This window comes from Myxocyprinus asiaticus, chromosome 2, assembly GCF_019703515.2.
Source record: "Myxocyprinus asiaticus isolate MX2 ecotype Aquarium Trade chromosome 2, UBuf_Myxa_2, whole genome shotgun sequence".
NCBI classification, from domain to species: Eukaryota; Metazoa; Chordata; class Actinopteri; order Cypriniformes; family Catostomidae; genus Myxocyprinus; species Myxocyprinus asiaticus.
Window position 1 is genome coordinate 63,591,431 of NC_059345.1, and position 26,274 is coordinate 63,617,704.

Sequence of the window (26,274 nt, forward strand, 5' to 3'; positions counted from 1 at the left end):
TTTGCATACTGTATATAAGCTATCTGTTATTACAAATTATATTGACTATTGAAATCCATGGTATTTAGTAAGAGCCACATGTGAGCGGCATGGCTAACATTTGGTTACAGCAAACAAACGCCTCATTTATATGTGTGTGTACAACCTATTTGCATGTGTGGCTATTTGCGCAATTATTCTTAGTAAATCACCCACCATTCGCTCACAAATTACACACTCAATTTGTTGCAATGCACAAGCAAATTAGTACCTTTTATTTAGAATTCTTGTAAATCAGGGCCTGAATATTTATACCAGTTAATCAGTGAGGTTAGCAGATTAGTTCTTGATTAATGCAAAGCATCATCACACATTATCATACATGCATAAACGGGCTGCAACAGTGATGTGAAGAATTCATAAAGCGATTTTTGGACAAAAAAGCAGAAAAAAAAGCGCTGCATTTTCAAAGGTGTTTGTGTGTTCTAAATGTCCTGCATAAGATTAATGCTTAAAAACATTGAAAGTTTCAAAGTCTGTGCATGTATAATATTTTTTGTTTGGCCATACTTTTCTCACATTTTCACTATGGTTTACCCAGTGTGCTGGAAAACTGTGAGACATAATGTGGTCAACCATGCTCACCCTCTTTCTGATCTTACTGTTTGTGGATAACTGGAATGAACCAGGTAGTATAGAGACCATGGATCAGTATCTGTCTATAAATATTATAATATGGTGAAACTGTGTGCATAATCACCAGCTGATACATTGGACTTTTATATTTATATGTATAGTCACTTAAAGGAATAGTTCACCCTAAAAAGTATTTTTTAATGTTATTTTTTACTCACCCTCATAGCATCCCAAACCTTTATGACTTCCTTTGTTCCATGGAGCACAAAAAGATACATTTTGAATAATGTACTGGTTGCACTTTTCCATAATATTACAATGAATAGGCTTCAAAAGGAATGCAAAAGCACCATGAAAGTATCATAAAAGTGGTCCAGTGAGCTGTTAATTCAAGAACCGTTGTGACCAGATCAATGAGTCAGTCAGTTGAACAGTGAATAATGACTTATAACAGCTAAAGTGTGGCTCCAGAAGACTTGGAATATGGCAATTAAGACATATGGACTACTTTTATCATACGTGTATGGTACTTTTGCATCCTTTTTGAAGCTCAACCGCTCAAGTTCCCATTCATTGTCACTGCATGGATAAGAACAAGTATATTATTATAAATTTCTTCTTGTGTTTCATGGGAAGAAATAAAAAGTCGTATGGGTTTGGAATTACATTTTTGAGTGAATTAATCCATTAAATGTATGTTTATATAGAATTATGATAGTACTTTTCATTTGATTTGATGTGTTAAAGAAGCATAGGTGGTTATAAAATCACAGGTACATGAAGGAAATCAGTTAGCAAGACGAATTCTGATTGTGGTACAGCTTGCTAATATTATAAGTGAACTTCAAGGAACATATTAAAATAATAAAAAAGGCATGACCCTTTAACACCATGCCATTACTGCCCATGGAAAGCAGAAAGTAACTGGGATTATATTTAACAGATATGTTTGTGTATAATTTCTTATGGTCATGGCAGCAGTAATTCAGCAAATAGTGGACAAATGATGGAAAAGGGCATGGACTGGATATACATCTAGATGTATGATGTAGTCATGTGTACTTTCAGCATTTAAAATGGCTGATTCTGATGCCTGGAGGAGCGATGCTGTACAATCCCAGTACAATGTGCCAGATTACAGTAGTCTGCTGCATCCTCCACAATCTTTTACACAGAACCGAAAGGCAAGATAGAATTACACGAGCAAATAGTTTTTAGTACACCATTTTTTGCTAAGTTTGATTTGCAAAATAATGGTGCGAAAACAGCACATACAGCATTTGCAAATAAATGACGCTGTCAGCGGGCACAATTCATTCTTAGTGAATTTCCCTCTCTGAAAATGTCAATTTAGTTTACAGGTGCATCTCAATAAATTAGAATGTCGTGGAAAAGTTCATTTATTTCAGTAATTCAACTCAAATTGTGAAACTCGTGTATTAAATAAATTCAATGCACACAGACTGAAGTAGTTTAAGTCTTTGGTTCTTTTAATTGTGATGATTTTGCTCACATTTAACAAAAACCCACCAATTCACTATCTCAAAAAATTAGAATACATCATAAGACCAATAAGAAAAACATTTTTAGTGAATTGTTGGCCTTCTGGAAAGTATGTTCATTTACTGTATATGTACTCAATACTTGGTAGGGGCTCCTTTTGCTTTAATTACTGCCTCAATTCGGCGTGGCATGGAGGTGATCAGTTTGTGGCACTGCTGAGGTGGCATGGAAGCCCAGGTTTCTTTGACAGTGGCCTTCAGCTCATCTGAATTTTTTGGTCTCTTGTTTCTCATTTTCCTCTTGACAATACCCCATAGATTCTCTATGGGGTTCAGGTCTGGTGAGTTTGCTGGCCAGTCAAGCACACCAACACCATGGTCATTTAACCAACTTTTGGTGCTTTTGGCAGTGTGGGCAGGTGCCAAATCCTGCTGGAAAATGAAATCAGCATCTTTAAAAAGCTGGTCAGCAGAAGGAAGCATGAAGTGCTCCAAAATTTCTTGGTAAACGGGTGCAGTGACTTTGGTTTTCAAAAAACACAATGGACCAACACCAGCAGATGACATTGCACCCCAAATCATCACAGACTGTGGAAACTTAACACTGGACTTCAAGCAACTTGGGCTATGAGCTTCTCCACCCTTCCTCCAGACTCTAGGACCTTGGTTTCCAAATGAAATACAAAACTTACTCTCATCTGAAAAGAGGACTTTGGAACACTGGGCAACAGTCCAGTTCTTCTTCTCCTTAGCCCAGGTAAGACGCCTCTGATGTTGTCTGTGGTTCAGGAGTGGCTTAACAAGAGGAATACGACAACTGTAGCCAAATTCCTTGACATGTCTGTGTGTGGTTGATGCCTTGACCCCAGCCTCAGTCCATTCCTTGTGAAGTTCACCCAAATTCTTGAATCGATTTTGCTTGACAATCCTCATAAGGCTGCAGTTCTCTCGGTTGGTTGTGCATCTTTTTCTTCCACACTTTTTCCTTCCACTCAACTTTCTGTTAACATGCTTGGATACAGCACTCTGTGAACAGCCAGCTTCTTTGGCAATGAATGTTTGTGGCTTACCCTCCTTGTGAAGGGTGTCAGTGATTGTCTTCTGGACAACTGTCAGATCAGCAGTCTTCCCCATGATTGTGTAGCCTAGTGAACCAAACTGAGAGACCATTTTGAAGGCTCAGGAAACCTTTGCAGGTGTTTTGAGTTGATTAGCTGATTGGCATGTCACCATATTCTAATTTTTTGAGATAGTGAATTGGTGGGTTTTTGTTAAATGTGAGCCAAAATCATCACAATTAAAAGAACCAAAGACTTAAACTACTTCAGTCTGTGTGCACTGAATTTATTTAATACACGAGTTTCACAATTTGAGTTGAATTACTGAAATAAATGAACTTTTCCACGACATTCTAATTTATTGAGATGCACCTGTATGTTTTTGCCTATACAACACAAGTTACATTTTATTGTCCGGAAAGCACAAAAATGTGTTTGTTCGCTCATAGCTGTAACACTTGGATTAACATGGGCTTTGCTTCTAAACTTTACATCACATATGTCCTGAGCATCCAAAAAGTAGGGACTAAAAATGGTTCAAGAAACAAAAAACGAAAATCAACTAAAGTTTTTGCAGAAACTAACCAAAACAGGAACGAAGTTGCTTTCAATTGTGCCAGAGTGAAAATTGTATTTTTAAATGCTGTTAACCTGTTAATAACCAGTTAACTTAATTCTGCTTATTTTTAATGAAACCAAACACCAAAGGGTTTATTTCAGAATTACACCACTTCCTGTTGACCTGAAAAAAGTTTCTCTCTTTTTAGTAGAGCATGATGAGCATGTGCTTTGGTCCTAAAGGAAACTGCTGCATCAAACATTTCTTTCATTCCTCACATTTCTTTCACAATTGCACATTGTGGATGTAGCCTTCCATTACATACTAATGACCTTTTTAACAACTATATATAATTACAAGGACAAATATTAGAGGTAAAAAGTCAATTTCTCAGTTGTTTCAAAATCCTTACTGAATTATTGTTTGATATGATGAATTACTACAAATTTGAAGATGCCGGGTTTTGAGTGAGAAGCAGAACTGTAATTAAAATACAATTTCCATACATGTTAATTTGTGATAATGTTTGATTTCAAATGGCTTATTACAGATAATGAGCCAAGAGCAATGAGTGTGTGCTCCCTTCTGTTTTAGCCTAATGCTGGTTATTAAATAAAAATAAAGTTGATTCAGGACTTTATTAGCTCCCGAAGAACATGGTCTGTGCATGCACTGTCTGTGGGCGTACCAAGGTTTAAAAAACATAAAGGTTTTAAATTAAGGACGCAATTAACTACCTGGTTACCATTGGGAAAAGAGGTTGCAGAACGCCGGAACAGGAATGAAAAAAATACTCTTTCTGCTCAAAACATTTCATTTTTAGTCCCTGTCCAGAAGGTTTTCACTCCAAAGGCATCAATTACTACCACTTGAGCAAGAGCCCTGCGCATCAATATGTAGACTTCAAAAGTGCCCCTTTTTTGAAAATTGTACTATTTAAAATGTATTCATGCTTGTAATTCCAGATGTCCTATGGTTCCTGAAGGAAGCTGTATAATACATTCATTACACTTTTTCTACACAGTTAAAGGTGCTGTTAGCGATTTTTTCATGGAAAGGTATGCAAAAAAATGTCCTACTCCCTTAAAGATATTAATGTAATAAGTGTTCTGAGATATCTCACCGGTCTCTGTGACAGCTGTAGACTCCGTAAACAGCACAAAAAAAATGTGTCAGTGGAACGTGGATATTGATGCTTTTCACCATCATTTCACCGTCATTTTGCTCCTTCTCATAGTGTTGTAGTTGCAACTAATTATTGAGGCTTACTGCTATTTTTAAGCCATGTTGTTCATAACAGTTGTCTGTTGAGGGCACTATTTTGCTGCTGTTGTTTTAAACAACCATTCCTGCACGATGTCGGTTTCAATAAAGCTAATTTGTTATCTTTGGAGTGCAAAGTTTTGGAAAGAGGGGGTGTGGCTAATTCAACGGTTCAGTCTTGTGGAAGTAGAACGGCTGAAATAGCTTACAGCACCTTGAATCAGCTGCACCTGTATCTGAAAAAGTAGGAGTGATGATATGTTGGGGTATAATCTTCAGTTTGAAGATTATTTCCTGGCAGTGATTTGGTAACAGTGAAGGTTGAAAAGTTGAGTCTTAGATCAAGATGGCGCCGCAGATGGCTGCCTCGGTGTGGATCTCTCTAATTCTTTTGTTATTTTTGGTTGTTTGTCCTGTGTTTAGTCATTTTTTTCCAATCAGTTTTACCAGGGACAAATTGCTGAACATTTGGCAGCACATACCAGACAATGTTTTCCAGGTTTTGACTTAGACAGGTTTTGCTGGACATTTTAGACGGAGGCACAGCTGTGTTGTTTAAATGTGCTATGAGATGCAGGCGAGGTAAACAAGCCAGCGTGCTGGTCAGGCTTCGTCAGCGCAGCTTTCGAACAGCGCTGCCGAGTATTCATCTAGCGAATCTCCACTCTCTTCCTAACAAAACTGATGAACTACATCTTCTCACCCGTACAAACAAGGACTTTTCAAACTCTGCTGCCTTGTGCTTCACAGAAACCTGTGTGAAGCCATTTCGGAGAGCGCGTTACATCTGCTGGGCTTTCAGCTGTTCAGAGCAGATCGCATTGTGGACTTAACAGGGAAAACGAGAGCCGGTGGAACATGCTTTTACATCAATGAAAGTTGGTGTACAGATGTAACAACGTTAAAGAAGATGTGCTGTCCTAATTTGGAAGCGCTCTTCATCAACTGTAAGCCTTTCTACTCACCGCAGGAGTTTTCCTCGTTTATTCTGGTGAGTGTTTATATTCCTCCACAAGCATGTGTAAGCACAGCGCTGCAACAGCTGGCTGATCACATCACAGACATAGAACAACAATACCCGGACTCAGTTATTATTATTCTGGGAGATTATTATTAAGCTAACCTCACCCATGAACTGCCAAAATACAGACAGCACATTACATGCCCCACCAGAGACAGGAATAAACTGGATCATTGCTACACAACAAAATCTCTGTCCCTAGAGCAGCTTTGGGACTCTCTGATCACTGTCTGGTTCATCTTCTTCCAACATAGAGGCAGAAACTAAAATCAGCTAAACCTGTAGTAAAAACTGTTAAAAGATGGACAAATGAAACTGCAGACACCAATCTGGACGAGCTCACAGATACTGTAACATCATATATCAGTTTCTGTGAGGAAATGTGCATTCCTATTAGGACTTATTTAACATACAGCAATGACAAACCATGGTTTACAGCAGAACACAGGCAGCTTCGTCAGGCCGAAGAGGATGTTTACAGAATTGGGGATAAAATCTTGTACAATCAGGCCAGGAACACACTGAATATGGAAATCAGAGTGGCTAAAATAAGCTATTCTGATAAGCTGAAAAACAAGTTTTTAGCTAACGACCTTGCATCAGTGTCAAGCGGCCTGAATGATATTACTAACTTCAAGAGATTTTCCCCCAGCACTGTAGGGAACCAACAACTGGCTGACGACTTGAATGTGTTTTACTGTAGATTTGAAATGCCCAGTCTCACACCCCACACCTGCTCTGAACTTCACTTCACAGAAACATCAACACCTCCTGCATCCCCCTTCCACCTCCCTCATGCTACTCAACCTGCCCTGTGAAGAGGAGGTGTGCCGTGTCTTCTGGATACAAAAGACAAGGAAAGCACAGGGCCCAGACGGTGTTTCACCCACTTGTCTAAAATCCTGTGCTGACCAGCTGGCTCCCATCTTCACACAGATCTTCAATAGATCACTGGAGCAGTGTGAAGTTTCCTGCTGTTTCAAACGCTCCACCATCATTCCTGTCCCAAAGAAACCCAAAATCACATGACTTAATGACTACAGACCTGTCGCTCTGATGTCTGTGGTCATGAAGTCATTTAAGAGACTGGTGTTGGCCCACCTGAGGTACATCACTGGACCCTTTCTAGATCCCCTTCAATTTGCCTATCGAGCAAACAGGTCTGTGGATGATGCAGTCAACATGGGATTTCATCATATCCTGCAACATGTGGACAGAACAGGGACATACGCAAGGATCCTTTTTGTGGACTTCAGTTCGGCTTTCAATACCATCATCCCAGCTATTCTCCGGACTAAATTACATCAACTCTCTGTTCCAACGTCTATCTGTCAATGGATCACCAGCTTTCTGATGGACAGGCAGCAGCTAGTGAGACTGGGGGAATTCACTTCCAGCACCTGTACGATCAGCACTGGTGCCCCCCAGGGATGTGTGCTCTCCCCACTAATCTTCTCCCTGTACACAAATGACTGCACCGCCAAGGACCCCTCTGTCAAGCTCCTGAAGTTTGCAGACGACACTACTGTCATCGGCCTCATCCAAAATGACAGAAGGGAGGAAGAACGGCTGGCTCACTGGTGCAGTCAAAACAACCTGGAGCTGAACACGCTCAAAAGAGTGGAGATGATAGTGGACTTTAGGAGGAACACCCCAACATTAACCCCACTCACCATTCTAAACAGCACTGTGGCAGCAATGGAGTCATTCAGGTTCCTGGGCACTACCATCTCACAGGACCTGAAGTGGGACACCCATATTGACTCCACTGTGAAAACAGCCCAGCAGAGGTTGTAATTCCTTTGCCAGCTGAGGAAGTTCAACCTGCCACAGGCGCTGTTGATACAGTTCTACTCAGCAGTCATTGAGTCTGTCCTCTGCATTTCAATAACTGTCTGGTTTGATTCAGCTACGAAATCAGACATCAAAAGACTACAAAGGACAGTTCAGACTGCTGAGAGGATTATTGGTTGCACCCTGTCCTCCCTTCAAGAACTATACACTTCCAAAGTGAGGAAAAGGGCTGGAAAAATTAATCTGGACCCCACTCACCCAGCCCACTTCCTTTTTGAACTGTTGCCTTCTGGACGGCACTACAGCGCACTGAGCACCAGAACCGTCAGGCACAGGAACAGTTTTTTCCCTCAGGCTATCCATCTCAGGAACAGTTTAAACTGCCCCACTGAGCAATAATTATGTGCAATACACATATCCTATATCTTCTGCCATACATTCCCTTGCATCTGTATATAACAGATTTGTATTTGTGCATATGTATATACGTATATATATATATATATATATATATATATATATATATATATATATATAGTCTTATTGTGTATTTCTATATATACTTATATTTTCTATTCACTTTTTATTTTTATTCTATTTTTTATTATTATTTCTATCTTGTATTTGTATTGTTTGTGCACTGGTTTCTGTCACCAAGACATATTCCTTGTATGTGTAGGCATACTTTGCAATATAGCTCATTCTGATTCTGATCCTGAGAGTAAGTTTACATCTGGGTAAAATTAACCATGGTTTTACTATAGTAATACTGTAGTAACCATGTTTTTTTTGGCCATAGTTTTAATGCAATTGACCGTGGTGTTAGTACAGTTAAATGGTGTTAATCTAGTAACCTGTTTAATTTTGTGTTACTATGATTTTACTACAAAACACCATGGTGATACTATGGTTACTGTAGTAAAACCATGGTTAAAATGTGTAAGGGAAGGTTAGGATTAGGGTTAGGTTTACGGGTAGAGGTTGGTGTAGGGTGTCTGTGGGACTCTACATAAACACAATAAACACACTGCAGTGATGCCACTATACTGTATGTTAGCATTTAATTAGGGGTGCCAATAGTATCAGCCACTATTTTGTACAGAGGTGCAAATAGCATCTAACACTATTTGCACTTAGTGCAAAGAAGCTGCTTTTTTTTTTTTTGCTATTTCCACTTAGTGTAAATAGCATCTATTGCTTAGTGCAAATAGCCTCTGCCTTCCTTCAATTAAATGACAATTTGATTTATGCATTCAATGACTGATTTTATTTTACATGACTTGAGACTGCCGCAAGGTCAAGAGGTTATCTGGAGCCTGGTGTATGTTTGCACAATAGGATGGTCTCCTCTCTCATATAATTATGCCCAGCTGTAGCTTTCAAGACCTGAAGTTACAGCACAGTAATACTGTATTTTGTATAGCAGGAGTGCTTACATTTTACGTACCACGTTCTACGTTTAGCTGCAGTTTCCTGGTAAAATTAACACTAAAGGTGCTACTTTAACAACTGTGCGTTTTATTCACTTTCTCACAAATCACAACTACAATGGCTGATTATGACTTTATAAACACTTATTTTTCACACTATTACTAAATCACTGCTATGTTATGATATCGAAACACTTTTACTCTAATGCATAATTTGAAAACAATAAATTTGAATGCTTGTATTTACAGACCCTCCTAAATTTACACACTTATTCCAATATCATTAGTTTCCAAGGTAGCTCACCTAATAGAGTATTAGACTTTAGACTCAGGAGACCACGGTTCCAAACCAGTCAAGAACGCAAGCTAACTCGTGAGATGATTGTGTCATAGAAGTGACACGATACGATGTGTTTGCTTAATAAAATGTGCTTTTCATTTCTCATTTTGTTTTTGGACACTATCAATTGGGTTTAGGCATTGGTTAAGGGAAAAGATGTGTTTTATGTCTACTTCTAATTTCATTTTAGACCATTATTCGTTATGTTTAGGTTCCAGGTTTAGGTTAGGGAGGTACGTTGTACTTATTAAAACCTCCATCTAATATTCACCTTAAAAACCTCATCTGATTACGACACCATTTCACATGCTTTTGGCGCCCCCGCTGGACATTTCACTGGGAAACTGCAGCCAAACGTGTAATAAGGCACGCAATTTCATTTTGCAAAAATGTTGCCATGGTTACATTATTTTTATGAGATCAAAAGCGCAGTTGAGCAAATTGTCAACAAATTGAAAGTGTGGTTTGTTTTCTGTATATGCTGTGCATTGCATATATAGCTTGAGTTTCACTTACTGCCCCCTGGAGAAAACAGGTTGTACTTCAATCTTGAATTTCTCAGATTGTAGGAATATTCCTAATTACGGTCCGGGGACATGATTAATTGTGTAAATTTTTTTAACATGTTATTTGTTATATAATTAATTGCACGAAATTAACGCGTTAAATCAACAGCCATAATAATTATAAATATAATAATGTATAATAAATATTATAAGGCAAATATTTCAAATACATTACATCATAAACATAAATTGTGGTAGTAAAGAAATATTTAGACAATACAAAAAAGTGGCTTTAAAAGTTAATATTTTATATATATATATATATATATATATATATATATATATATATATACAGTATATTATTTCCATATCTTTGAACATAACCCTATTATTGGCCTAATTCCGTCTCTGCTATTTTTAATTGTTGTATGTACTTATAAGTTAGTTTGTTTAGAAAAAAGCATATAGAATTAAAAGCATGGACACATTGTACACAGCAAACTGATCAGGATATTGTGAGTGATTAGTTTCATGATAAACATAATGAAATAAACAATTTCAATGCCCTTCACTGCAATAAACAGTTTAATGCCCTTTATGTCAGTATACTGAAGGCAAAGGTTTCTCATTGAAAATAATGAGGTTATCTGTCTGGTTTGGCATCTACATAGTGACGCGCAGGGCTCTTGCCCAAGCAGCAGTATTTGAGGCCTTGGGAGTGTGAACGAGTGAGAACTGTCGTACATGTTTTTGTTTCTTGTTACTGATTGAGGAAAAATCTCATGCACTACTTGCCTTTACTGCCATTGGTCGATTAGTGTTGAGAGTGAGCAAGGCTGCCCAATGTCCCTCCAGCAATCTTCTCATCTCCTCTGTTCACCCTGCTCAATGACAAGACAGGTTTCTTTTGCTTGTTCCGCCCTACCTCTACAGTCCCTCTGTGTGATTGGCTCTGTGAAGCAGTGGCTCTTTGAAGTATCGAAGAGGGCAAGGACTGGACGGGGCAGATATACAGACAAGGATGGGTGGATGTATTCAATGGGAGACATTTGCGAGGAGTAAAAGGGGTTACTGTGTGGGTAGTGTACTGCGAGAAAAGGGTCAGGGGATCTGTGTTGTAACAAACCGACGATAGGTGAAGTACCTTTTGGAGGTCGTCCTGCAGTCGCTTCAACATGGCCTCCAACTGGGAAACTTTCTCCTCAAGGTGACCGGGTGAGTCACTGTGAATGGAGGGACACAAAGAAACAGTGTAATAAATTCTACAACATACCATCTTTTTCTGATTTTATCTGTGTTTTGGGGTACCTACACACTTGAGAAAGCTCTGACGGACAGTTTGACAGATTGGAATGCGTAAAATGCATTTAGGTGAAATCAAGAGGAAAAACCTAAAACCACCAGCAACTGACGGCTAAGCATTTATAGCTAGGAATGCATTGATGTATCGGCTGCCGATATTTATCGGGCAATTAATGACCAAATTAAAACCATCGGTTTGAGCATGAAAATGCTGCTATGAAAACCGATGGTTCATTTAGGCTGCTGGCGCCTAGCTCAAGTCTGTGTTTGTAGCCTACTAGCATTTTTAGCACTGCTCATCTTTCTGTTTTCAGCGTTTAATCTTTAATCTCTGCCATTTTTCAGCACTCGTCGGTTTTTTCCGCATTATTCCCTTATCGCGATTCAACTGCTTGCATTTTACCATGCACATCCACTTTCTCCTCTGTGTTACACAGATTATTGCATCGATCTCAAAGCACTGCTTATCAAGAACCACCATGACAACAAACAATTGTGTGAGGGATTCACATCGATCTCAAACCCACACTGCCCAAGAAGAACCACAACAACAAACAATTGCAGTAAGTCATGGCATCAGCACATGTTATTGCTACTTGCACTGCATGCCACATGTTTATGATAGCTTCATCCATCAGCAGTGAGGGATTTACATGTGATAAATTTAAGGATTTCCAATAGATTCTGTTGAGACATCACACAGGTCACATAAACTACAATACATAGAATGTGTTTGTTCTCCGAACTATCAAACACAAAACTCTGACTAAGTCATTTAGAAAAAAATTGATTGATATCAAACTTGAGAATAACAAAAAAAAAATAAATAATAATAAGATAAACATCATATAAAGATAGGGCTACTAAACATTAGATCGCTTTCATCCAAAGCGCTAATTGTAAATTTAAATATTACAGATCATAGTTTAGATTCACTCTGTCTGACTAAAACCTGGCTTAAGCCAAATGAATATATTAGTTTAAATGAGTCTACTCCCCAAGATTATTGTTATAAACATGAGCCTCACCTGAAAGGTTGAGGAGGTGTTTCTACAATTTACAGTGATGCTTTTAGTGTTACACAGAAGTCAGGATATAAGTTAAATTTTTTTAACTGATAATGCTTAATGTGACATCATCAGATATAAATAAAAAATCTCTGTCATCTTTTATTCTTGCTACAGTATACAGACCACCAGGGCCATATTCTGATTTCCTTAGAGAATTTACTGATTTTCTTTCAGATCTAGTAGTTAATGTGGATAGAGCTTTAATCGTTGGTGACTTCAACATTCACAGAGATAAAGAAAATGATACACTGGGATTAGCATTTATTGATATTCTCAACTCTGTTGAGGTCAGACAAAATGTGACAGGATCAACTCATCGCCATAATCATATGTTTGATTTAATTCTGTCATATGGAATTAATGTTGATAATATAGCAATTCTGCCGCAGAGCAATGACATCTCAGATCATTACCTCGTCTCTTGTATGATGGCTTAGCAATGTTCACTAAATCTATGCCGCATTATCGATCAGGTAGGACTATTCTTTCGACCACTAAAGATAGCTTCCAGATTTGTCTTAAATACTCAGTAAACCAAACAAAATTAGAAGAACTTGATGTAAAAATATAGAAAATATAGATACAGTCTTCTCTAGCACTCTTGATAATGTCACCCCCCCCCTTCGATTAAAGAAAATTAAAAAGAAAAGCCCTGCACCATTGTACAGTGATCACACTCATGTTCTCAAGAGAGCAGCTCAAAAAATGGAGTGCAAGTGGAAGGGTACAAAATCAGAGGTCTTTCATGGTGCATGGAATGATAGTGTCTCTATCTACAGAAAGGCTCTAAAAGCTGTCAGGTCTGCATATTTTAGCAAACTCATAGAAAATAACCATATTAATCCTAGGTGTTTATTCAGTACTATGGATAAATTAGTAAGGAATAAAGCTTCGACTGAACCAGATAGTCCATCGCAGCACAGTAGTAATGACTATGAATTTCTTTACTGATTGAAATCATCAGAGACAAAATTGGAATTATGTAACCGTCTGCAGTAGCACCTCTGAAGACAGTGTCTCATATTATTCCCCAAGAGCAACTTCAACAATCCTTTGCTGTCATAGGACAGGAAGAGCTAAACAAATTATTCAAAACATCAAAATCAATAACATGCAAGTTAGATTCAATTCCGACCAAGCTATTAAAAGAAGTGTTTCCTGTAATCTCAGAGTCTCTTCTTAATTTGATTAACTCCTCATTATCCTTAGCGAATGTCCCACGAAAATTTAAGGTAGTAGTTATTAAACTGCTTATCAAGAAATCACAGCTTGATCCTGAAGAGTTGGCTAACTATAGATCGATCTCAAATCTCACGTTTATGTCGAAAATACTAGAAAAGGTAGTGTCCTCCCAACTATGTTCATTTTTTTACCAAAAAATTTTATAAATGAAGAATTTCAGTCAGGATTTAGGCCCCATCATAGTACTGAGACTGCACTTATCAGAGTTACAAATCACTTGCTCTTATCATCTGTTCGCGGCTGCATTTGTGCTTTTAGATCTTACTGCTGCCTTCGACACCACAGATCACAAAATTCTCTTGGATAGGCTTGAGAATTATGTTGGCATTCGTGGACAGGCATTAGCTTGGTTTAGGTCCTATTTATCTGACTGCTACCACTTTGTCTGTGTAAATGAGGAATTGTCAGATCAAACTAAAGTTAAGTATAGAGTGCCACAGGGATCAGTTTCAGGGCCTCTCCTATTCTCCTTTATATGCTTCCCTTGGGAGACATTATCAGGAACCGTGGAATTCATTTTCACTGTTATGCCGACAATACCCAAATTATATTTCCTCAAAACCCAATGAAATTTCACAATTCTCCAAGTTAGCAGAGTGTATCAATGATATCAAAGATTGGATGGCTAGAAATTTCATTCAACACAATTCCGACAAAACAGAGACACTAATTATTACCAAAAACCTCTAAAAATAAGATGCTAAAATATAATTTGACTCTTGATGGATGTACTGTCACACTGTCAGTGAAGAATTTAGGTGTTATATTTGATAGCAATCTGTCCTTTAAAAAAAAAAAAACACACATTTCCAATGTTTGTAGAACAGCATTCTTCCATCTCAGAAATATTGCTAAGATACGACACATGCTCTCTGTTTCTAATGCTGAAAAACTAATTCATGTGTTCATGACCTCAAGACTAGATTATTGTAATGCATTACTGGGAGGATGTCCTGCAGGTTCCATAAATAAACTTCAGTTAGTTCAAAATGCAACAGCTAGAGTGCTGACTAGAACCAAGAAACATAATCATATCAGACCAATCTTAGCATCCCTACATAGGCTACCTGTTAAATTTCATATTCATTTTAAAATATTTCTAAATACTTACAAAGCCTTGAATGGTCTAGCTCCACAGTACTTATGTGACCTTCTATCATGCTATATTACATCATGTTCATTAAGATCTGACAATTCCGGCCTGTTAATAATACCTATAATATCAAAATCCACAAAAGGAGGTAGATTCTTTTCCTATTTGGCTCCTAAACTATGGAATGGTCTTCCAAAGATGGTTCGGGACCCAGACACACTCTCTCAGTTTAAGTCTAGACTAAAGACTCATCTTTTCAGCCAGGCATACACCTAATTTATCTATCAACTCATAGTTATGCTGCATTAGTTAGGTCTGTCGGAACCGGAAACACATCTCATATTCTATGATCCTGTTTTAACCCTTACCAGCCGGAGCGTTCAAATTTGGGAACAATTATTCCCATGTTTCCTGTCTCAGTATCTTTGCCGTCCAATCACCGATTATATTTCTGAAAACTGCCAGATACTCATGACAATATAAGCTAAAAGCACATATGATTGATTAAGGGGTTACTGGGCGTGAATAATAAATGTATCTTCATCAACATCATCCTCCATTTGCCTGAGCGGAGCCAGAGAGGATACGCCGGGAGATTACCTCCAGTGTTGGACTTACTGCTTCAAATTGAAAACTGAGGCGATCTTTCGAGGTAAGACAAGTTATTTAACATGTGTTGTCAATATTGTCCATTGAAAGTCAAAACGTTTCAGTTATGAAGCATTTATTTGTAGGAGTAACACTAGTTATTTCTGGAAAAAATGACATGACTGTCGGCGTTCATCGGACAGGCAGCTAGCCTCTATTTTTAAGCAAATTTCTGTGAAAATTGCTAAATAAACATTAGCTAGCAATACTATGTACATTTTTAACTAAATATCAATAACTTTTTTGGCCAATTTTGTCACTTGTGAAAAATCCGCCTGAAGTAATGTGAGGCAGAGAGCAGACGCTGTTCAGACCTGCCTGGAAACTGGCCTGCTAGTTAGATAAGTTATCTAGCTTGTTGATTTTCCCATGCAATAAAAAAAAATGGTAGATATCTTTCTATAATTTAGCAGATTGCCTTACCCATCCATCACACAGACATGATTTTAGATTGTGTGTAGCTTCCTGTTCACAAGGAATGTGTGAGAGGGCTGTCTGCAGTTGGACGCTCTGCTTAGTTTGCAAGCCTTTAGTGACTATTCAGTGTATGGATTTGTGAAGAACACACTGCTGGCTACCAATTGTTTTACTTTTTTCTGTTGTAGAGATGGATAGAGACTATGGCTCCCTGCTCAGCACCCTCAAGGGGAGGAGGCAGCTGACTGCTGATGAGCTTAGGTTCATAGCAGAGGGGGACATGGCTCATGAGGGCATGAGCACACAGGAGGAAGATCTGCTGGACCAGGAACTACTGCAGGAAGACCCAGACCACGAGGAGATGGAGGATGAGATGGAACCTGATCCCCAGCCAAGACCATCAACTGGGTATGTATGAATGTGTATTTATTGTTTGTTTCTATTTCTCATATGACTGATACTCACAGTAACACTAACACTGTTACTCTTATTATTTTGGGTATGGCTAGCCATTCTCGCACAGGTCCCAAGTCAGCTAGAAAGTGTAAACGCTTCCCTGACTCTGTTTCTTATCCCTCGTACTCTGACATCGATTCACAGGCACCAAAACATCTCCCATTTAAGCCTAGCTGTCCATTCGGTATTGACTTAGGTAGCGTGTGTCAGGCTGTGCGGTCAACCTCCAATATGATGTTGCGAGAAATTGACTTTTTCATGCTATTTCTTACTCATGCTGTAGTTGCTGAGATATGCAGCTTTACAAACCGTCAGGGGTGGGAGCTTGTCCTAAACTGTCTGTCATATTCCAGCTACCAAGGATTTCTTGGGTTGCTCATTTACATGGGGTTTTCAATTCTCCCTGATTCCCATCGTCATTGGGGAACCAAGTCACTTCAGGGCTCGTGGGCGAGGGGATTTATGTCACGTGACCGCTACAAGGCTCTTTTAGCAGCTCTACTTGTTGTAGACCCTACCACAGAGGATAATCAGGATCGCCTTAGGAAGTTGTGTTATCTTATGGACCACCTCAAACCAAAATGCCAGCAGCTCTTTCAGCCTAACCAAAATCTCGCAATAGATGAACATATGGTCAAGTCTAAAGCTTGGTCAGGATTTAAACAATACATGAATGGCAAGCCTACTCGGTGGGGTTTTAAATTATGGGTAATTGCAACATCAGACTTGGGGTATACTCTCGACTTTAATGTTTACATAGGTAGTCATGATGGGCGTGTCACTGACTTGGCCACCAAAGTAGTTGAATCGTTACTGCAGCCATTCAAAGACCAGGGCCACAATGTTTGGTTTGACAACTTTTACACATCCCCAGCTCTTATGGTTAAGTTGTTAGAAATGGGAACTAATGCCTGTGGGACATGCAGGGTGAATCGTAAACTGTTTCCTGCAGAATTTAAAGACATCAAAAGATGGGAACGCAAGACAGCTCGTGGGGATATGAGGTGGTGTAGGATTGAGGGGAATATACTTGTAATTCAGTGGAAGGACACATGTGCAGTTACATGCTTCTCCAATTTCCACAATGCGAATGGCTCAACAGAAATTACTAGGTTTGTAAAAAATGATGGTGACTGGACAAAGAAGTAGCCCTCCAGCCCACCGTCATCAGCGATTATAACAAAAACATGGGCGGTGTTGATAGGTCAGACCAAATGATAAAATCTTACGACATCCTACAAAAAACTCAGAAGTGGTGGAAGACTCTTTTTTTCCACTTCATAGACATTGCCATCATCAATAGTTTCATATTGTTTAAGGAATGGCAACACATTCAAGTGGCACCAGGGGATGAGCATAGACCGGTGAACTTCACCCAGATAGATTTCAGAAAAAAAACCTGGCTCGTCAGCTGGGAGGGATTGATATTCACGCAAGTTTCCCTTTGCATACACTAAAGCCTGTAGTCCCTCCTTCGTCATCACTCCACACAGCCCATGTCCCTAAATTTGAAGAGTCTTCTAAGAGATGTTGGCTATGCTATCGGAAAAGTAGGACTGAATATAAAACTAAAGTAGCTTGTTGCACGCCGGAATGTAATGGCAAAAGACTTTGCTTGGTTCGCGATAGGAACTGTTTTCAGTCTTGGCACTCAGCTGAGTGTGACCAGTTTCGCGATAAGAGGACTAGGTTGGGCTGTGTTTACTGGTGTTGTTGTCCTCCCCCTCCCCACTTTTCTCCACAGGTATTGCAGTTGTTGAATATTTATTAATTTATATATATTCTGTTCCTGCACTCTTTATTAAAAATTTATTTACTGTAGATAGTTTGAAAGTTTGATTTTGTATGTTTTGCTGTGTAATTCGTGTGTAATTCTAATGTTCAAATTAAATAAAGTGTGTGTTTTATTGAACACAAATTTTATATTTCAGTGTTTGTGTCCTTCAATTTCAGATGCAATCTCAATTTATTATTACAGATGCTCAAAAGGAGTATGTGAGGAGTGGTCATGTGAAATGTATCTTAACATTCTAATTGTTTGTTTTATTCCGTTTTTCCACTAATCATTAGACTGGTCATAACTTTTAAACAATAGATTATATTTCTAATCTGTCTGCTATTATACATTGCCCACAAAATTATGTATATTTCATACACTCTAAGTTTCCTTCTAGCTTGTAATTTAAATGGTTAAAAATGCAGTTGTCTGATGAAGTATGGTGGCTGGAGAAGATTTTTGTAACAATTGCTGTGTGAAATCTTATTGATAAAGAATGATTAGCCTTAAATAATCATACATATATTTATATCATTTGAAAGCCCTAGTTCTTCTCTTCAATATGGTATATACAGTTCAGGTGTGTGATGTTATATGAATATGAATGTAATATGAATACGGATATGAATATCATATTCTGGCACAGAATGGAATTTTCTGAATTTTGGGCTCAGGCTTTAAAGGGTTAAAAGAGAATGGCATCTACGCCATATCTATTCTATTTGTTTCCCTGTCTTAACCTCGGGATACATATCCTGAGGTTACCAGAGCCTGCCTGATGTCCGACTCCGGTCCTTCCTGATGTCCGACTCCCACTACTACGTGTTGCTGAGTGATGATGACTTTGTTTCCCTGTTTTAACCTCGGGATACATATCCTGAGGTTACCAGAGCCTGCCAGATCTAGTTCTGGTCCTGCCTGATATCCACTACTACGTGTTGCTGAGTGATAATGACTAACTGCAGCCTGAGCCAGCCAGATATCACTTAAGTCTACTACGATGGACTTCACAAAGGATGAACTGATGCCAACACCAACCGTCAGACATGGGATACTTCACTGGACACTGCCTGAAACTTAGACTTAAGATGGACTCCACCAGAAATGTATCTGCCACAAGCTTACAGACAAACTACAGTGCACCTTTACTGACCTCTACCAGTATCACCTTGGTCAAAGGATGGACACTCTACTCTTATAATGGAATAATACAATATCTTTGTGTTTAAACACTGGCCCCTAACACTTACTTAGTTTACTAATTTTAAATATTGACTTGACTACAAATAAATAACTAATATTGGTATTATATTCATGATGCTGAGCCAGAGGGGAACTGGCCCCCACAGTGAGCCTGGTTTCCCCCAAGGTTATATTTCTCCTTTAACCAACATCTTATGGAGTTTTGTGTTCCTTGCCACAGTGACCTTGAGCTTGCTCATTGGGGTATAATATAAATATAATTATTTTCTATTATTTATTTTAAGGCACAATTTACAATTATGACTTTTTTTTATTTTTTATTTTTTTAAACCGCAATATTATGACTCAAAGACATTACTAGATCACAGCTTTTTCTGTTGAAGCATAATTTTCTGTAAAGCTGATTTAAAATGATGTGTGTTGTGAAAAGCACTATACAAATAAAAATGACATTACTTGACTTAATTAATTATCATCACATTTTGTAAAAACTCTTTGAATTCAAATGCACAGTCCAGAAATAATTACAGCCAAAGAATGTAGAAGGGTTGGCACTCCAAAGAACATGTAATATTTAATTTTTATTCTTTCTCGTTCTCACATTAATGAGGAAAAACCGTTGTTACGTGACACTTGTGAAAGTGGCACTTACCTATACATGATGAGGTTAAACCAGCCAAATGATTTGAAAACAGCAAACTTTGACTTCTGAGACATTGGTATGGTTTCCATTAAGGCTGCACGATTGAGTTAAGTTTAAAATCGCAATAAGCTCTAGCGCAATTACAAAAGCTTGAAAGACTGCAATTAAAAATAGACTGCAATCAGCTCTTCAGTCAGCATTGTGTGAGCAAGCGGCGCCCTCTAGTGGTCTGAATGGCATTTTCCATTATCCCTTAAATCACTATAGAATATAATGTATTATATGTTTGCACAATATGAATTTGTGATGTTCTATTATATACAGTACAAACATGTAAAATGTGAGTTCTGTTGTTTTGAACCGCAAAAACAGAAGTGGAAAAATGTTTTAGAAGTATAAAATAGTTTTTTGTGTATGTCCAGCTAAAACAGAACAAAAAGCTGCCATTGGACCTGTAAGTTTTCAAACAACTTGAAGCAATGCTTGTAGCATTTTTCTAATGAATTGTGGATTTTTATTTTAAAAAGTGCATGGAGCAGCAAAAGCGAAGACCTAAAGATACAGACAAAATAGACACAGACTCAGTGGAGCAACCAATCAGAACATTCATTTCAGCCGGGATGGGAAATATTTTCTAAGCAATCATATTTTCCGTTACAGGAAAGGGGGCGTTAGTGAAAAGTCAGATCAATGAGAAACAGATCAATATTTAAGTCAATTTTTGCTAGAAAATAATATTTTTTTTCCCAGTAGGGGGCGTATGCATAAAGAATGTGAATCACCAAAAACACAAGAAGAATGTGATAGTGAAAGTTAAAGTGGAGGTTGTCTGAGCAGGGAGGAGAATTTATTGTAATAATGGTCTTAAATATTGATAATTTTCTCACCCACACCAATCAAATCACTTCTAGAGACATTGATTTAACCACTGGAGTCATATGGATTACTTTTATGCTGACTTATGTGATTTTTGGAGCTTCAAAATTTTGGCACCAGTTCACTTGCATTGTATGGACCAAAAGAACTGAGATATTCTTTTAAAAATCTTAATTTGTATTCTGCTGAAGAAATTAAGTCATACACATCTGGGATGGCATGAGGGTGAGTAAATGATGAGAGAATTTTTTGGGTGAACTATTCCTTTAATATATTCAAGCACTGAAACACAACTTATGCTATTAGACTATGAACACATTGGCAAGTATATTCACAAGTACATGACAGACTGTACACAAGTAAAACAAATACGTCATATTTATGTACAGTTATATTACACCTATAATTTTCACTCTCATTGAGTCCCATATTGCTTCACAGATTAGGCTATTATGCATGTACATGTTTAGTTTACGTACAGTAATTATAAAAACAACATAGAAGCAAACCAATTTAAATGCATATTTGTTTTAAAATGGTAACTTTATTGCCCTGACACTGCAGGACTTGTGAATTAAATCAACTTGTGATTTAATATCCCTAAACAGGCCTTGAATTTACCTCTCAAATTGTGATGCCTGGTAAAGTGAGTCTCACCTGTCTTTAAACTTGCTGTCTGTCTGGCCAGACTGGCTCATTGTCTCCAGGGATGCTTGTGAGCCGTCTCCGGCCTTCCGGTCTGAAACCCAGCAGGAAATGACATTACAAATCCTCTTATCTTGTCACCAATTAGACACCCTTCCAGCACAATTTATTTTATATATTATAATCATCTTTTGTCCTTTCTCACCTTCTCGAGACAGAGCTTCCAGAATGTTCCGACAGGCGGTGGCCAGATCAGCAATAGACTGCCATTCCTCCTCAGATGAATCCGTTGTCTCTGAGAGAACTGAAAACAACAAAAATATGTAGTTAAAAAGGGCTCTGTTGAGATAACTTAGTTATCTGATTTATATTCAACATTAAGTTCTGGTCCTCTAATCTGACTGGCCAAAAGAGTGTTCCAAGAGTGCTGGAACACCTTATGAAAAAATCTTTGTTTGTGTTCCACAGACGAAAGAAAGTCATACGCTTTTGAGACAACATAAGGGTGAGTAAATGGGGGCTGCCATGTTAGGATCACATGACCAGTCCAATACTACTTGCTTAATCTCAGCTATACCCTGTTTTGTTTTTTGTTTTTGTTTTTTTTGTTTTGTTTTTTTTTACACTTTCCCTCCTGGATTAAATTAATCATGTCTGACAGTGAATATTGATTTTCTACAATGACATCTGTCACTAAAAACTGTTGCGTTTGGATGATGCTGCATCAACACCACTAGGTGTCAGTACAAGTCCAAGACGACATGAACAAAAACTTTCTGAGGGCACCTATACATTTTTTCAGCCATAAATTGCTAATCTTTTAACTCATTGTGTTAATTTAAGTCAGTAATAATAATAACACAAAGAAACCCCCAAACTATACAGCCCTTTATTAGACGTATGACATGGACTGAAGAGACTAGCACAAATTATTTTTGATTAATTTATTTCTTTATTTATATGGACTAATTTTATGGTGCTTTTGTCCTTTTTGGAGCATGATAGCCCCTTCTATACAATCGACTTTCATTGTATGAAAGAAAGCAGTATGAACCTTTTTATTTCCACAGAAGGACTGTTGCCTTGCCCAAATTATACAGAGAGTGAAGTCATTTCCAACTGACAGTCTACTATATATATATATATATATATATATATATATATATATATATATATATATATATATATATATATAAAGCATAATGCATATACACAGCCATATGCATTTTAAAAGAGAGCTTGGAGAGGTGATACTGCTCCACAGACAAGGTGCAGGCACAGAACAGATGGTCTGGTGTCTTGATTTTGAGGCAGTATAATACCCACTATCCCAACCAGCCCTGGCCTACTCCCCATCTGTCCAAGCTTTATGCTAATTTTAAAAATATCAGTGGCATTCATTGGGGCTGGGTGATTTTGATAAAAAAAAAAAAAAAAAATAAATAAATATATATATATATATATATATATATATATATATATAATGTTTTATAGCTTCTGAAGTTTAAACAAGAGACATTATAAAAACAAAGGTTTTTTTTTTTTTTTTTGAAAACTTAAAAGGGATGGTTAATCCAAAAAAAAAAAAAATTCTCTCATCATTTACTGGCCCTCATGCCATATCAGATGTGTATGACTTGATGATGACATTTGCTAAACACAAAGATTTTTTGACAAATATCTCATCTCTGTAGGTCCTCACAATGCGTGAATGGTGAATGGTGGCCACAACTTTGAAGGTCCAAAGAGCATATAAATGATGCATAAAAGTAATCCGTATGACTCAAATGGTTAAATCCATGTCTTCAGTAGTGATATGATAAGTGTAGTTGAGAAACAGATCAATATTTAAGTCTTTTTTACTATAAATTCTCCTCCCTGCCCAGTAGGTGGCAATATGCACAAAGAATGCGAATTGCCAAAAACAAAAGAAGAATGTGTAAGTAGAGATTTATAGTAAAAAAAGGACTTAAATATTGATCTGTTTCTCACCCACACCTATCATATTGCTTCAAAAGACATTGATTTAACCACTGGAGTCGTATGGATAACTTTTATGCTGCCTTAATGTGCTTTTTGGACCTTCATAGTTCCAACCACCGTTCACTTGCATTGTACGGACCCACAGAGCCGAAATATTCCTCTAAAAATGTTTGTTTTATTCAGCAGAAGAAAGGAAGTTATACACATCAGGGATGGCATGAGGGTGATTGATAAGAGAATAATTTTTGGTTGAACTATCCCTTTAATGGCGGAATAAAAATTTTCACAATATAAAAGATGTTGCTTAACTTTACATTGCCAGCAAAATCCTCATGAATATCACCCAGCCTATCCGGTAATGTCTTGATTCTATCTTTAAAAGCTTAAAAAAAGGTTTATTGCAGCTGGACCTAGATCAACTTATCACAACCCCAATTCCGAAAAAGTTGGGACAGTATGAAAAATGCTAATAAAAACAAAAAGGAGTGATTTGTAAATTATATTCACCCTTTGCTAAATTGAAAGCACTACAACTAAACATTATATGATGTTTTACCTTGTGAATTTCATTGTTTTGTTTTTTTAAAGTACAGTCATTTCAAATCAGATGATTGCAACATACTCCAAAAAAGTTGGGACAGTCGAGTGTTTACCATTGTGAAACATCACCATTTCTTTTAATAACACTTATTAAGCATTTGGGCACTGAAGACACAAGTTTGTTAAGTTTAAAAAGTGACATTTTCCCCCATTCATCCATTATGTAGGTCTTTAGGAGCACAATTGTACAGGGTCTTCGTTGCCGTACTGAGCGCTTCATAATGCACCACACATTCTCAATTGGAGATGGTCAGGACTGCAGGAAGGCCAATCTAGCACCTGCACTCTCTGTTTATTTTGCCAGTATGTGGTTTGAAGTTGTCCTGCTAAAAATTCCGGGACGTCCCTGGAAAAGATGGTGCTGGATGGCAGTATATGCTGCTCCAAAATTTGTACATATCTGTCTGCATTAATGGTGCCCTCACAGATGTGCGAGTTACCCATGCCATGGGCACTGACACGCCCCTGGCCCATACAGACACTGGCTTTTGGACCTGACGCTGATTATAGTTTGGATGGTCCTTTTCCTCTTTGGCCCAGAGAACACAATGGCTGTGTTTTTCAAAAAAACTTCATACCATAAAACAGTTCCACTGTTCTACTTTCCATCTAAGATGAGACTGAGCCCAGAGAAGTCATCAGCACTTCTGGACAGTGCTGATGTATGGCTTCTGCTTTGCATAGTAAAGTCTTAACTTGCATCTGTGGATGCAGCGGTGAGTGGTGTTTACTAACAAAGGTTTACTATAGTAATCCCAAGCCCATGTTCATGATACCCATTACAGATGAATGATGTTTTTTAAGACAGTGATGTCTGAGGTATCAGAGATCACGCGCATTCAGACGTGGTTTTCGTCTTGCCCCTTTACACACCGAGATTTGACCAGATTCCTTGAATCTTTGAACTATATTGTGCACTGTAGAGGGTGAAATGCCCAAAATCCTTCCAATTTGTCTTTGGGGAACATTGTTCTCAAAGTGCTGGGTTATTTGCTGAAGCATCTGTTGGCAAATTGACAAGTCTCGAATGATCCTTGCTCTTGAAGAACTAGGCTGTTTTTGGAGGCTCCTTAAACAGTATACAGTACTATGACATGATTGCCTCACCTGTTTAACATCTCCTGTTTCACGTCGCCTTGTTATTTTAACACGTCAAATTGTTATTAGTCTTAAATTGCCCTGTCTCAAAATGTTTTGGAGCATGTTGCAATCATCTGATTTGAAATCACTGAACATTAAAAAAATCAAAAATAAAAAATAAAAAGGTAAAACATCATATAATGTGTAGTTGTAGTGTTTTCAGTTTAGCAAAGGGTGAATATAATTTACAAATCACTCCTTTTTGTTTTTATTAGCATTTTTCATACTGTCCCAATTTTTTTGGAATTGGGGTTGTATATAAAGCAGCATTTTACAGAAGAGTGGACTTTGATTTAGAATGCATGACCGAAGGAAAATGACACCTTGCTAAGGGCAGAGGAAGAGGAGACATGGAGCCGCCCTGTAGCTAACACAGGAAGGAACACTAAGGAAGTTGAGGTGATTTGCAGAGTAAAACCCCTGTTAACAGATGAATCCGCTCAAAGGCTGAGCAATATACTACACAATTATATTATATCTCTGTGACATCTGAGACTGCAGTTTCTCCTCCAGCCCACCAGAGGAAACCCTCGCCCGAATAATAGCTTAGTGCAACCTGAATGTCTTGACTCACTTCATCTGTCATCTACTTTCTGCTTGGTTGTATAAAAGGCAATGTGGTTCATTATATGCTTTGCAAAGTCTTGCTGTTTATCCTGCAATTCTGAGCAATGTATCCTTGTCATGATGTTCTTAAGTTGTTGACCTCTTGCCTGGTTTTTCCCTTTTGCCTGTTTATTTGGATTTGTCTGCTGAATTACTCCGACTGTTTGGATGTTGGACTGTAACTTTGCATGTTTTTAATAAACTTTTTTTTTGGAAGGGTGCATCTAGATGAACCAAGATGGAACAAAAGAAGAAATTCGAAGAAATACAATGAACTGAGACTGGAACATTCAAACTTCAAAAAGGTCACAAAGCACCATAAAAGTGTAATAAAATAAGTCCATTCAATGATTCGCAAAGACTCCAAAGAACAATTTGTTTACGACTCGGACATCACTACTTCTCATGAACTCTAATGAATGTGCCAAGGATAACTAAGGCGGATGTTAAGATTTTCAGAGAATTAACTTCAATTTTGGTCTGTT

General features: G+C 37.9%; 2 protein-coding genes across 11 annotated transcripts in view; one reads left to right on the forward strand and one right to left on the reverse strand.

The window, feature by feature from the left end:
- The window catches only part of LOC127453081 (RAS guanyl-releasing protein 2-like), a 135,627-nt gene extending 115,866 nt beyond the window's left edge, over window positions 1–19,761 (forward strand). For 2 of the 3 annotated variants that reach the window (XM_051719153.1, XM_051719146.1), the window contains 2 exons: window positions 11,828–11,953; window positions 16,049–19,761. Coding sequence is in view for 1 of the 3 variants with exons in the window: in XM_051719136.1 (XP_051575096.1) it covers window positions 16,275–17,465 (1,191 nt within the window). In the remaining 2 variants the exon portion in view is untranslated. The other variant, XM_051719136.1, reaches the window with a different exon arrangement.
- Window positions 1–26,274, reverse strand: part of LOC127452709 (signal-induced proliferation-associated 1-like protein 2) — a 112,167-nt gene that overhangs the window by 8,404 nt on the left and 77,489 nt on the right. For 7 of the 8 annotated variants that reach the window (XR_007899302.1, XM_051718333.1, XM_051718323.1 and 4 more), the window contains 4 exons: window positions 21,666–21,764; window positions 21,473–21,554; window positions 11,233–11,311; window positions 10,884–11,082 (listed from right to left, as the gene is read on the reverse strand). Coding sequence is in view for 7 of the 8 variants with exons in the window: in XM_051718333.1 (XP_051574293.1) it covers window positions 10,903–11,082; window positions 11,233–11,311; window positions 21,473–21,554; window positions 21,666–21,764 (440 nt within the window). In the remaining variant the exon portion in view is untranslated. The remainder of the gene's footprint in view (window positions 1–10,883; window positions 11,083–11,232; window positions 11,312–21,472; window positions 21,555–21,665; window positions 21,765–26,274) is intronic. The other variant, XM_051718384.1, reaches the window with a different exon arrangement.